This window comes from Gavialis gangeticus, unplaced genomic scaffold, assembly GCF_001723915.1.
Source record: "Gavialis gangeticus isolate Ggan-Ray unplaced genomic scaffold, GavGan_comp1, whole genome shotgun sequence".
Classification (NCBI taxonomy): domain Eukaryota; kingdom Metazoa; phylum Chordata; order Crocodylia; family Gavialidae; genus Gavialis; species Gavialis gangeticus.
The window spans coordinates 182476655-182490164 of NW_017729022.1; the positions used below are offsets into that span (position 1 = coordinate 182476655).

Consider the following 13510-nt stretch of genomic DNA (forward strand, 5'->3'; position numbering starts at 1 on the left):
CTACAGAAGTGTGGCACCCGCTGGAACTTCCCAAGTCAATCATCTTCTGCCTCCTGCCCCAAGAAAATGTAAAGTTTAGTACATATATCCATTAAGCACAGGGGAAGAGAGTCACCTGAGGCAGGTCCTGTGTTCTACCATCACATCAGGACAGCAACTGAATTTTCAGTGGAAGATAGGTGACCCCTGGTGGTAGAAGAATATTTCACCAGAATATTAGGGAGACTTCAAAAGAAAAATAAAGGAATGCTTTAGCAAGGGCAGGCAACGCTTTTGGGCAGAGTGCCAAATACCCCCCACAACCTCAACTTGTAAGATCTTGGCATGCCAGGTGGATGGCAGAAGAGCTGTGAGGAGCCCAATCCTTGTTGTGGCAACGCAGTCCCAGCCCTGGCCTCTTTCCTGCCATCCCCAAGTCTGCATGCACCCACCACTGGCAATGAGCTAGGTTGGGGCACCACAGACCCTGGTGCAGCTGCTTGCTATAATATTCTGGCAAAGTTGTATTATTTGAAGGCTATGAAAGCCAAGGAGACAGAGAATAATTCCTTACTAGACTATCAATTCAGTGAGGAAATTCTTCACCAAGGCAAAACAGAAGAGGTAGTTTTATCTTTGTAAGCTGTGACATCTTTGTGAATTAACATAGCTTCTGCTCTCTATAACATGGTTAAGCTTAATGGAAGTATGGCTAAACTCTGCTTTGAGGCAGTAAACAAAGTAATTTGAGAGCTTGCCCCATCTTGGCTAAGAACTAAAGAAGAGGAACCCGACGTTAAACTTTCAAAGTAAGTTCTTGAAGTATTGAATGGCTGGTATTCCTGCTGCAGAGATGAACACTTCTTGGAGTAAGTCCCGTTTTACAGTTTAAATAAGAGCAATGCAATGTTCCTTCCTCCCCTCACATAAAAGGAGAGGGGCAAGAGTAGGGAGGAACAGATCCATCATCCCCACTGCTCAAGATGAGGAGCAAAGTACTCACTTTCATCTGTGACAAGGGTCAACAGCAAAATATACAGCTGCTAAGGTCTACTGTGTCAATCAGAATATCATGCCTTTAAATTTAGCCAGGCTCCAGCATACTTACCTACTGTAGCAGAGGATTTTCTAAGTCTCATCTTTGCCAGACACCAGTGAAATAAGCCTAGTCATCTAACCAATGCTTACCGATGCCAGTGGAGAGAGAATGTGGGGGGAAAGGAGAAGTTCATGAGTGGGAGAGTCAGTCAGCACAGTCAGGAAGCAGGCTGCACCCCAATCTTCAGTTTAAAAAAGGTTTAGTCTTTTTATAAAAAAGAAAAAAAGTTTGTTTTTATTTTGTGCAGTGACAAATCTAAACAGAGACCCTCACTGCATAGGATGATGTCAAACACAGGAGAAATTACATATAAAAAGAAGTTCAGTTAGAATACTCCATTGTTTTCAGACTACTTATCCCAGTGAAGCTTTTTTTTTTTTTTAAACTAACACCAAAAGCTATAAAACCTAGAAGAAAGGTAGAGTGAGTTAGTGGGGTAATAAAACAATGTCAAGTGGTTTTATAAGGAAAGCAATGTTACGTTAGAGCATGTAGGCATGTCTGGGGATTAGGCTGGATGGCAGAGAATGCATAGTGAACTAGATGCTGTAGATAGTTGCATTAGATACAGTGAAAAGGGTTCTTGCCTAAAGGGCAATGAGATCAGTGTAGCTCCGTACAGCTTGTTGGTTTTGCCCATTTATTTGCTCAGAGGGGATGCAACTTGCTTGACTTTTTTTTTTTTATATAAATGTTTCCATTAGTTTAAGCCTTCCATCCTTCCCCTGTGCCACACATTTAACTCCAACAGAAACATGTCCCTTGTTTACATGAACAGCAAGATAGCAGCTTTACTTACATAACAGGTTGCCTGCAGAAGACTGCAACTCTTTCAAATTACAAGTAGTCTCATGTGCAAAGCCAGATAGTATAGGGATTAAAAACCCAACCAAGAATTAAGAGTCTCCTGGGAGAAACAGCACTATACCCTGAGCAATAGGGACTGAGCACAAGTGGAAAAGACTCACAGGATTGTTAGGAGTTTTGTTGCCGTGAGGGGGTGCAGGGGGGATAGCAGCAGCAGGAAAGCTTTAAAAACTGGTGTCAGAGCTTTTCCTGCTCAAAAGTCTCAAATTGGCAATGCAGCTTTGCTTTACAGACATTCAGACTGCTCAACATAAATCCTATATGCCTCATTTGGGTTGTCTCGCATCCGCAAGGTCCATTCTGGAGGTCTGGCTCGAAGTTTTGGCTGAAAGGGGTCTCCGGCCAGGTAGTCACCAAGGTTACTCAGATCAACAGCAGGCACCTGGGGTTGTGACTGTGCTGTGTAAGGTGTCCCACTTGGAGAAGATTCCTGGAGACAGAAGTCCTTCTTTGTATGTCTTTTCTTGATTACCATGCATGCAATGCTAACCACCACCACAAGAATCAGTGCGACAGATATGATGGCACCTATCAGAATTTCCATGTAACCAAACAAGCTGCCAATATCTGAAAAGAGAAGAGGAGGTACATGAGAGGGGTGCTGGTTTTATCCTCCAATTTATGGTCTTGTATGGGGCTGATAGGAATATAGGGTTTACATTCCAAGTGTGGTCTTCATAAAGCACTACTCTACACTCTTAAGCTCACAGTCTTTTGAGAAAACACTGTGTGGGACTGGTTCATAGGTGTCACCACACATTTTAAAGAGGGATCTTAAGACAAGAAAGGCTTGTAAACCTTGGCCCCAAGGCTTGATGGTACTTTTGCCAGCATAGTCGCATCCTAGGTAGAATCCACATGAGGGACATCTGCATTTTGTTAGAGATGCAGTTGTACTGGCAAAGTTGCTATTTCACCAGTATGGCTTATTTTGTACAAGGATAGACACGTGTTTTCACCAGTGTTAGCCACCTCCACACTAGGAGTAATCTTCCTGATACAGATCTACTTTTTTTTTTTTTTTTTCCTAGAACAAGACACCCTACTGTGGACTTGCCTGAGGTCAGGTAAGTAAGAATGCAATTGTCAGACAAGTACTTGACAGTATTATTTCAGTGGAGATCCGTGGTCACATAGTTTCATAGATTTAGGGTCGGAAGGGACCTAGTAGATCTTCTAGCCCGACCCCCCGCCAGGGCAGGAGAACAACAAAACCCCAAAACAAGAAATGGGACTCAAACGAGTCCAGCCAGGTAGGCATCCAGCCTCTTCTTAAAGACCCCCAGGGTAGGGGCCAGCACCACTTCCCTTGGAAGTTGGTTCCAGCTCCTAGCTGCCCTAACTGTGAAGTAGTTTTTGCGGATGTCCAATCTATACCTCCTCTCCATCAACTTGTGCCCATTACTCCTTGTTATGCCAGAGGGAACTTTTTCAGAAGCACTTGATCAGTTAATTGCTATTTGCAGGAACTTTTGAAACAGATGTTCACTGCAGCTAGGATGATCAGAAGGCCAACTGCTAATGCTTCAGCATCTCTTACTGAGATGTCAGCTATGTAGTTTGAAACAGAGGCAGCCACCTGGAACTGGCAGTTAGACTCACGGTTAGTTTCTAGGGCTGCACGAAATTTCAACGGGTGTTTAATTTCAAAGCATTTCGAGCTCAAAACCATGAAAATGGAAACAAAACTAAAGGCTTCAAAATTAAACAAGAAACTCGAAACATTTTGAAATGGGCTCCAGTTTTGAAGCTGGGCTTGCTTGTAGCTAAACAGAAACTTGGAGGGGTGGGGGAAAGAAGAAAAGTAGGACTGCTCCAATATTGAAGTGTAGCTCCTCGTTTGGTTCCCCAGCTCCAATTGCTTCCCCCAGCTCTTTGCAGGGGGTGTGGGCCCCTGGATAATGCAGGATGACAGCAGACTGCCACCGCCACCAAGTGGTACAAGTTTTGCTTTGAAAATTGAGGTGTAGTTTCCCAGAAACCCCTGCACTTATTTCCTTGAAACTTGGCAGGCTTCATGCCCTCAGAAGGGGCTACCATCCCTGCAATTTTCATAGATTGTAGAGTCAGAAGGGACCACAGAGGACCAAAGTCAGATGACCCCAACCAGGTGACTATCAAGCCTCCTCTTGAAGACCTTCAAGTTAGGTGATAGTACCACCTCTTGCAAGCTCATTCCAGATTCTGGCCACCCTTACTATATAAAAAAAAAAAGGTCTTCCTAATGTCTAACTGGAATCTACTGTCCACTAGTTTGCACCCATTTTTCCTAGTTACTCCTAGGGGTGCTCTGGTAAAAAGTTTGACCTGTAGAGCTTGCATCCAAATATCAAAGAACTCCTGGGACCCAAGTGCTCAGCTCAGGCGACAGTTTGCCCTATACCAGCATTCTCAGCCACATGAAAGTGATCCTTCAACAACAAGCCTTTCAGCAGCCTGTCAGACAGTCTCTGCCTGAATCAGGCAAGAAGTGACAAAAAAAGGTATAGGATTTTCACAATTCCCCATTATAGCCTATGGGCAAAACGTCAAAACAGTTTCAATGAAACTGAACAGTGCTTTGAAACAGTGAAATGAAGTACTGTCCGTTCAAACTGTTAAAACAAAATGGTGATGCTTCACATAGTTCTAATTTCCACAGAAAACACAATAGCCCTCATTTTGCCTTCGAGTGGGGGTGGCCTCAACCAATTGCTGGTAACCAGTTAAAATCCAAGGCTATCTAGATCAAACCTTCTGGTGATGGAGACTCATCTGGTAACCCTGGTAGCTCATAGCCTAGTGTTATTCCCTACAAATGCAACCAACATTATAGGAGTTCAGCATTAACTTAAATGTTATCCCTAGAACTAGGATGACTAAACAGATTGTTTTACTGAGGAATAAGAGCATGCCTTGGATTAGATAATTAAGCCTTTAGGGCCAAGTACAGACTGTCGAAAAGCCCAAGGCTGAATCAATTCAATCTTTGCAGGTTAGTCTAAACTGCAGAGATTAAACTGAGAAGCAAGTGAACAGACATTCAATTTGATTCAGGAAATACAGCCACATACCTACAGTGGCTCAGGCCAGAAGCTCTGGGGGAGGGGGGGGGCCTGATGGAGCATGCCTTCCAGCCACTCCAAGGCTTCTGCCATTTTATAATATAAATGTAGTTCTCCACTTTCTTTGGGTCACACCAGCCCAAGCAGTCCCTTTCAAGCTGTTGCCCGCCCACACCCTGCTCCAGCAAAGAGCAAGGGGTGTGGGCAGCACACCGAGCTGGGGAAGAGAATTAAAGCCTCTTCAAGACCCCAGACCCCAGTCAGGGCTTACCTGGGGGTGGCAGTCCCTCTCAGGCTAGTGCCCCCCCACCCCCTCCACTCTAGCAGCAGAAAGTCTGGCAGGGGTTGCCACCTCCCCACCCAGGCAGACCCAGCTGCAGTCCCCAGCCAGGTTTTATACCCCCACCCCTTGTCAGACCGTCCTCACTGCTCCTGCTAGGGAACAGAGGGAAAAGGCCAACCCTGCCCTCTGGAGCAGACAGCACAGCCCAGGGCTGCAAAGCATGCTGGGGGACTGATTTAACTTGAACTAGGAAGGGGTCAAGGATAGAAGTGTCATATACCAGTTTAACCCAAATCAGTTAAGTCTGATACTCCATTCAACCAGGTTTATCTTAAACCAGTTTCAGCCATTTTGAACTAGTTTACGTGCACTGAACTTCTGTTCTATTGCAGGTTTAAACCAGTTTCTGATCACTTAACCCAGTTTGTGTGTAAATTCTGTGCCTAGCCTAAAAGCAAGTCTTGTTCAATTATTTCACAATGCCTACTTTCTAATTACAGTTTACCCCCAAAAATATTTTTGCTCTGAACAACTGCAATCTGGTGCTGTTATTTTAAATCTTATGTAGTTAAACTGATGCTGCCCCCTTTGTGAGGCCTCCTCTTGAAGTTTAAGAGGCAGATATTGAATTGTTCAAAGAGTAGAATTTGATGGTTTGTAAATAAAATAATCCACAGGAAGCAAAAAGAGTCATAACTGGTGTTAAAAACAAAAAGGGCTACAATACAAGAGATTAACCACTTGCTCTGAAGTACTTACTTCAGATAGTAAGTGGAAAAAACCTGCCAAATGACTACTTAGCAGGCAGCAGCTGACTAGGAGTGCCTTTGAAGGGTATAGCAATGGTCAGGATTAATTTGTTCAATTGTGTAGCTCAAATACCCCCATACCAATTAATTCCACTTCAAAAAGGTGGAATTGCAGTTCTATTAAAAAAAAGGTATGCAATTCTTTATTCTGTACCTGATCGTGGAACACGGATACACAGAGTGCCAGATTTTGTGGGAGAATGATCTTCATACTCTTTTTTACAACGACATAAGTAAGTGCCAACTCCATTGAAGCAGTCTGCCTCATCACCACAGATTCCAATTCCAGAGTTGCATTCATTCACATCTGCAATGAAGCAAATGGGTGGTAAGTTTTGTTTTGTGACAGGGAAGGGAGGCTCAAGGAGGATTTCCTTGGTCCAGGAATCTTTGGTTTGAAGCGATATTTCTACTCCAATCCCATTTTCCCATACAAATGGCATAGCTCTAGGCTCCCTATTGCACCCAATGTTGCCTCATTTCATTGTAGTTTCTGTTCAAGCGTTGGGTCTTCTTTAAAAGTTGGATTAGAAGTTCTTTGGGTCAGGGAGTATGTGTCTTATCTGGACAGTACTTACTTAGTCCAGTGGGTCTTGGCTTAAGCCCAGCACTACTAAATACCATAGTCATATAAGTAGGCTTAAACAGAAAATTGGCCCATCACAGGCAACAATTTTAAAACAGTACAAAAGCATAGCACATACCTTCCACTGACAGTGATGTCAGCTGCAATTTCTCTTCTCCCACAGATCTTCCAATGAGTTCTTTCAGCTGAGAATGTAGTAAGAGAGAGATATTCCTTTCTTCTGGTTTTAAGTGAAGCCAGAAGGTAAGCCTCAGGTTTTGGTCATTTGTCCTGCATACAGGGAAAACACCTGTGTTGATGAGATTTCTGTTATGGGATATCCCTCTCTATTTATCACATGCTGTGAGGAGGGATAGAGGCCAGCTTCAGCTCTGGGGGGATTGCTTCCAATGTTGGGAAATTAGTTTGCTCTTTCAGCTCTTGGTTGGTGACAATGGTTGGGCTAAAGAGACTAAAGTTATTTTATAAAGACACTAACAGAACAGATATTTGTTGTGCAATTGAGCCCTTGAAAGTGCTTTATAGCCATGCCCCAATAAATGTACAGCTGTAGAATGCTTTAAAAAGTACCCAATTACAGGACAAATTAAGCCTAATTTAATAAGGGTTCAGATGAAGGCACTCCGAAGCAGAGCACCTTCATTAACTTCTGTTTGTCCCCATGCCAGACCCCACCAGTCTTTCCTGCCCAAGTGCAAGGTGGCTGCATCCAATGATCTTGTGAGGTCCCTTCCAGCCCCTAACATCTATGAATCAAAAGTTGGAAGATGAAGTTAGTAACTGATACAGAACTGCACTGATATTTAAGTCAGTGGAAGAGGTGATTGCATTCCCAAGTACTGATGATTTGGAGTCACACAACCATACCTCTTTATTTCCTTCAACTTTATTTTGTTGACTTTGCTTGCAGAGAGTTTCAGGTTCTCTTGTATCTGCAAAGAACAGAATAACTAAGAAGTTTGTTCATAGTGGGATAGCCAATGCCAAGTACAGCCATCATGACCCATCTAGACAGGGTCACTTTATAAAGAGGCCTCCATTGAGTGTTTACACTGTTTGGTGGGGATACCCCAGGAGAGGCTGTTGGTTTGTGAAAGTCTTTCACAGAGAATCTGTCCTCTTGACCAGCAGTTAAGCCTCCAGATGCTGGATGCAAGTGGTACAAAATTCTGAATTTTTCCTATTCACCCTCCCTGCAGCATCAACTTGGTGCTTCAGAGAGAAAAAAAGGTGTTACACTAGACAGACTTATGATCTGGCCCAGTAACGGTCAGTTCTTATGTTCTGTTCTCAACCCGTTTCCATAGGAAAGGAAACTCATTTCGGTCATTTAGCTTGGGCTCCTCTCCATTACTTTGGAGATACAGAAAGGGGTAGGGGGTTGCAACTCCATTCCATCCCATCCCAAGCCACATACAACTTTATCATAGCAATATTTGAATCCTTTGGTAAAGAGCTGGAGATCAGATGGCAGTTGTCAGGGGTACAAGTGGCACAGAAAGCTATGCTTTTCTTCCCCGCTTCCTAGATGGACTTATTGCAAATACTATGCGACTAGTTCCTAAAGTGCCAGACACCAAGCAGTAACAGATTATGGGATGGGCAAGTGGGGCACATGCTCCAAGCACCATCTAACTGGGGGGAAAGCAAGGGTGAGGTGTGAGGGCACTAACAGGATAGGAGGGGAGGGAGGTGCCCTTCCATCCCATGCTCCACCTGCACTTCCCAGACAGCATGTTACAAGACCCAGGGTGTCCTGAGAATTGTAGCTTTGTAGAGCAGCTTTACTGGTCCTGGAGGAAGTACCACATTTTTTTGCGCCAAAAAACCAGCATGTTTTGCCCCTTTGACATGGGCTTTGGTGGCAACTTCCCCCCACCCCATACCTAACACTACTACCAGTCTAGAGAACTAGAAATCCCAGAGCACCTTGTGCTCCATGACACAGTGCCCAGCTATTGCTCGAGTGCTGCCTCAGGTGGAAGTAGTGAGTGGGGGGTGGAACAGGAAGCAGACAAAAAGTAGGACTGCCTCAGATGTGTTCTTCACATATGCCACTAGAGGCAAGTCCCAGTTCCTGCCAGCCAGCCAAAATGCTGGCATAGCAATTTTTCTTCTCTAGGCAAGGGATTTATGCTACCTGCGTCATTGGAGCATGCAGTCACTTGAACCTGCTGAGGTGCATCAGCAAGGGCAACTACTTGCCATCTACACCAGGGTCTCTCTATATAGGTATAAGCCTATAAGCAGAAACTGGAGCAAAGGCTGTCAGTCAAATTAGACTTCCAACCCTGGAGCATGCTTTGTGCAATAGGCTGTTCAGTTCTGGTGCCTAATGTCTGAAATAGAGCAGTAACAGTTTTGTCCCTGCAAGGGAAAATATGCCTGGACTTCAGTCTGCCAGTATATCACCCTTGGAAGCAAAATGCTTCCATTATCTGCTCCCATTGGATATTTTGGCTACAAAGTACTATATAAAAAAAGGAGTTACAGAAGTGAGGGTTAGGACCATTAAACTAGCCTTAAAATTGACTGAATGTTGATATTTGCACCCCAAGAGATGCAGTTTTACAGTATTTTGAACCCCTCCTGTATGCCAGCCACTCTTTCAGAAACACATGAAGGCAACAAATTAATATGAGCACTTGTACATGTGATGGTGGCACCATGTACACACGACAAACTGTGACAAGAAATCGAAATTTGTCTAACATAATGACATCGCCATATACATGCACATGATTTTTCGGTAAACATCTCTTTGAGCATAGCAACTCAGACCCCTTCCAACGTATTTTAGTTTTAAATTGAGGCAAATTTTCCCATTGTGGATTAAAAACAAGCAAAAAAACTTATGCATGTACGTGTCACATGGGTGTGTTGGTGGCTGAAGGCAGAGAGGGTGCATGGGGCACTGGAAGTCCAGGCATGCTTGGGGAAGGTCAGGTTTGGCGGGCCCCCCATGCACCATCCTCACCACATTCTCCAGCCACCAGTACACACAGCTGCCCTCCTGTGGCCTTCCTGCACTATGCCAGGGGCAAGCCAGCCCATTCCCAGACAGCAGAAAAGGCATTGGGGACAATGCACAGGGTGTTGGAAACCTACCAAGCTTGAGCTTCCCCACACACAGGCTTCCAGCATGCTGTGCACCAATGGATTGAGCTGGGTGCTGCCTGCAAGCTGGGGCAGCACCTCTCCAGCTAGCACCCTGCCTGGGCAGCCCCACAGATGTTTGGGTCAGAAGGGACCTCAAAGAATTGAGTCCAACCCCCTGCCAGTGGCAGGAAAAGATGAGTGGGTCACGTGACTCCAGCCAGGTGCTTGTCCAGTCTTCTCTTGAAGACCCCCAAGGTAGGGGAGAGCACCACCTCCCTTAGGGGCCCATTCCAGATTCTGGCAACCCTTCCTGATGTCCAGCCTAAATGTACTCTCCATCAGCTTGTGACCATTGCTGTTTACTAGAGCACCCGTTAGAACAGCCAGAAACATCTCCTATTCCCTGCTGCCCCCCTCCCCCTGGTGAATTTGTATGCTGCCACAAAGTTTGTATGCTGCCACTGCTGCTGTGTAGGGAAGCACTAGGCCCCTCAGAGCTCAGGGCTGTACAACCTAGCAGCAGCTTGCGCAGGCAGGCTCCACCAAGAAAGTGGTGAGGGGCCCAATCCTCTCACCCCTCCACACACACACACAGAGCCTCCCCACCTCCCACAGCTGGGGGTGAGCTGCTGGCAGGCCTGGACCTACCCTCTGCAGTAGCGACACCCCCTGGGGCTGCCTAGGAGGGCTGCTAGCAGGCAGGTCCCACCACCAAAGGGAAGGTCCAGGCCCCCCAGCTCGCCTCCCAGCCACTAGAGAGGCTGGCAAGCTCCGTGAGGGGAAAAAAGGATCAGATCCCTTGCCACTTTTCTGGCAGAGCCTGCCCACAGATGCCTGGGGGCAGGGACCTACCAGCACACTGTCACTGTTCTGGAACAGTGATGAAAGACCCTGAATTGAAACAGTGAATCACAATTAAAAACCCACAAATTAAGAAACCCACTATTTCAATTTAGGGAAACTAAACCCCCTCACGTGTACAAGCATGCAGTAGCGCTAGCTTTGGAAAAAGAACCAATATCATAGTAATTTCAATAGCAGTAAGTTCCACATTTGGAGCACATCAACACTCAAAAATGTGTCCACATATATCATCGTATAGTTTTACAATCAAATCAGAAAGCCACATAAGGCTTGGATGCAGGAAGGACACGTTAAGGCTGTTCAGGCAATATACCACATGCAGTGCCATTCCCCTTCCTTTGTCTTACGTGAAGCTTCATGGACTCGAGGAGAGCCTTTTTCATCTTTTTTCCACTCTGTGGGATCCATACCTCATGTTTCATTTCAGTAGTGACTTCAAATAAGATATCTGTCAAGAGAAAAAAAAATCTTTAATACTTTAGCCCATTTAACAATTGTGTTTATTATTTACCCGTCTTGTTTTTGGTTACCATTCACACTTATTTGTATTGGGATATTTTTGGCTTAGTGCATTTAAAGTAGCTACCTGTAGATATTATACCAGGCTACATGTTGAAGGACATAAAAAGTTAGACAAGTGTGGTTTACTGGTATGCCCTAGTTTTGCCGTTAGGCTTGCATAGCAGCTTTACCCAGAAAAATTACATGCCTTTCACACTTTAGGATTTAACTATCCTTTCACTTACTACAAAAGTGAAATGTAGTCACCTTTGAGATGCAGAAAAGAGCTATTGAACAAAAGGATCATTTGTTATAGAAAGTTAACAGATTTCTCCCCTTCCATTCCATCTAGATGCAACCAAATATAGATTAGAGATTGTAAATTGGCCAGATTTCAAAGATTTAAGCTAGCTGAATGATATTTACTTTGTTAAAATCTTTATTTCCAGCTCCTTGCAAGTAGAAGTGCATATTGAACTTTAACAGATTGGCTCTTTGGCTTACTATTTGCCATTTGAATACAGATGTACCTTTCTTCATTGTTACTGGTCATGTAGGATTCAGGTTTTTCCTTCTGGCTGAAGAGAAGTAGTATGGGCATGTGTAGATTAAATGGGGGCCCTAAATTGAAGCAGTGGGTTTTAAAAAACACTGCTCCAATTTAGGGCTGATTAAACCCCTCCCCCCTGTCATACACACACCCCACTGACTTACCTGCCTCTCTAGTGGTGAGGGGAGGGTGAGCTGCTGGAAGACAAAGCAGTCCCTGGGCTGGTGCTTCCCCTCATGGCGGCAGCCGCCCCCCCCACCAAGCGGCACTCATCTACAGGCACCCAGCTCGGGCAGTCTCAGGGGGCACTACAGCCATGGAGGGAAACACAGGGCTCCCCATACAGCTCAGGCAGGCAGGCTCGCTCTGGGGGAAGATCATGCTCGCCGCTTTTCTTGGGCAGAGCCTACTTTCCCAGGCTGCTGCCAGGCTGCCTGCAGGGCCGGTCGGAGCCCAGTGCTTCACTCCATAGCTGTAGGTGCAGCAAACTAAGACTCCTTGAAGGAGTGAGCGTTTTAGTTTGCTGCGCCCCAAGTCATTTAAGGTGCATTACACTGCCGAATTTCCTACAGCGGCTGGAATTAATGTGCCAAGGCATGCAAACACTGACACCATTAAAGTGGTGCAAAAGCATTTAGCCCTCTTTAAAAAAAAAGAGTCACGTGCACACACCTCGTTTAGTCTACAGACACTGTTTGCTTTTCACAACCATGGTTACAAAAAAAAAAACCAAACAAAACAAACCAAAAACAAAAAACCACAAGCTAAATTTCATCCACATATCTGAGAGCAAAATTAAACTTGCTCTGACATTCATGTTAGAAGCTACTCCCCCATCCCCAAAAACAACAGCAATGAGACACCACAAAAAGCTTATTGTTCAGGGTACTTAAGTGTTCATGAATTTAACTAAGCTAAACTCCCAAATGTCATTGGAGGTTTGTAGCATCCACTCAAGTTAATTAATACATCTGCTACTGATAAGGGTTCCGAGAGTCTTAAATGACCACTGGGCTTGGGACAGAAGTTACACAAAACTGGTATAAGTGATTGGAACCTGGTTCAAATCTGTAACACCTCAGAAGTTCAGTGCATATAAACTGTTTTCAAAATGGCTGAAACCAGTTTAAGGTACACCTACATGAATGTAGTGTCAGACTTAATCGATTTAGGTTAAATCAGTTTACTGAACTTCTGCCTCAGATCCCCTCCAGATTCAAAGTCAACTCAGTCCTCCAGCATCCCAGGATGCTTTGCACCTCCCCTGAATCCCCCCACACCCCCTTGCAGGATGGGTGAACTAGTCTTGACCCAAGCCATCTGCTCCTTTCCAAGGGAGGCATGTTCTAGCATCTCCCAGCTTCTGGCCTGGGCTACTGCAGGAAAAAGTGAATGTCTCCTTCAGTCTAGATTAACTTGAGAAGATTGAACTGGTTTGGTCTCAGGCTTTTTGACTGTCTATACTTAGCCCAAGTGATCAAGACTTCCTTTTAAAGCTTTGGACCCTCTAGCCAGTCCTACTCCCACTAAGATTAGAATGCTATAGTTTATGCAGGTTATGCATCTAACATACTAGGTACTGAAAAGGTATATTCCCCCGGAGTGATTAAGTTTACTGCAGTTCAAAAAAAGACTGCACTTGCTTGGTACTTAAAACTATTGATTTTTCGCTTTCCAGTAGGAAACTCCATTCCAATAAGCCCTTTTTTTCCTTGTAGAAAAATCTTATCAACTGGGCCCAGACTCCTTTATCATTAACTGCATTTGGGAAGCTAATGCAGCAAGTCTCCAAGAACTAACTTAAGATATGAAGATCTAGAAGAAAAAAA

General features: G+C 44.7%; 1 protein-coding gene across 1 annotated transcript in view; it reads right to left on the reverse strand.

The window, feature by feature from the left end:
* Nucleotides 1–1751: 1751 nt before the first annotated feature.
* The window catches only part of LOC109296956, a 35754-nt gene continuing 23995 nt past the window's right edge, over nt 1752–13510 (reverse strand). The window contains exons 6-10 of the mRNA XM_019516613.1: nt 10978–11078; nt 7535–7599; nt 6786–6937; nt 6236–6388; nt 1752–2512 (exon numbers count right to left, since the gene is read on the reverse strand). Of these exons, the coding sequence (XP_019372158.1) occupies nt 2172–2512; nt 6236–6388; nt 6786–6937; nt 7535–7599; nt 10978–11078 (812 nt within the window). The 3' untranslated portion in view covers nt 1752–2171. The remainder of the gene's footprint in view (nt 2513–6235; nt 6389–6785; nt 6938–7534; nt 7600–10977; nt 11079–13510) is intronic.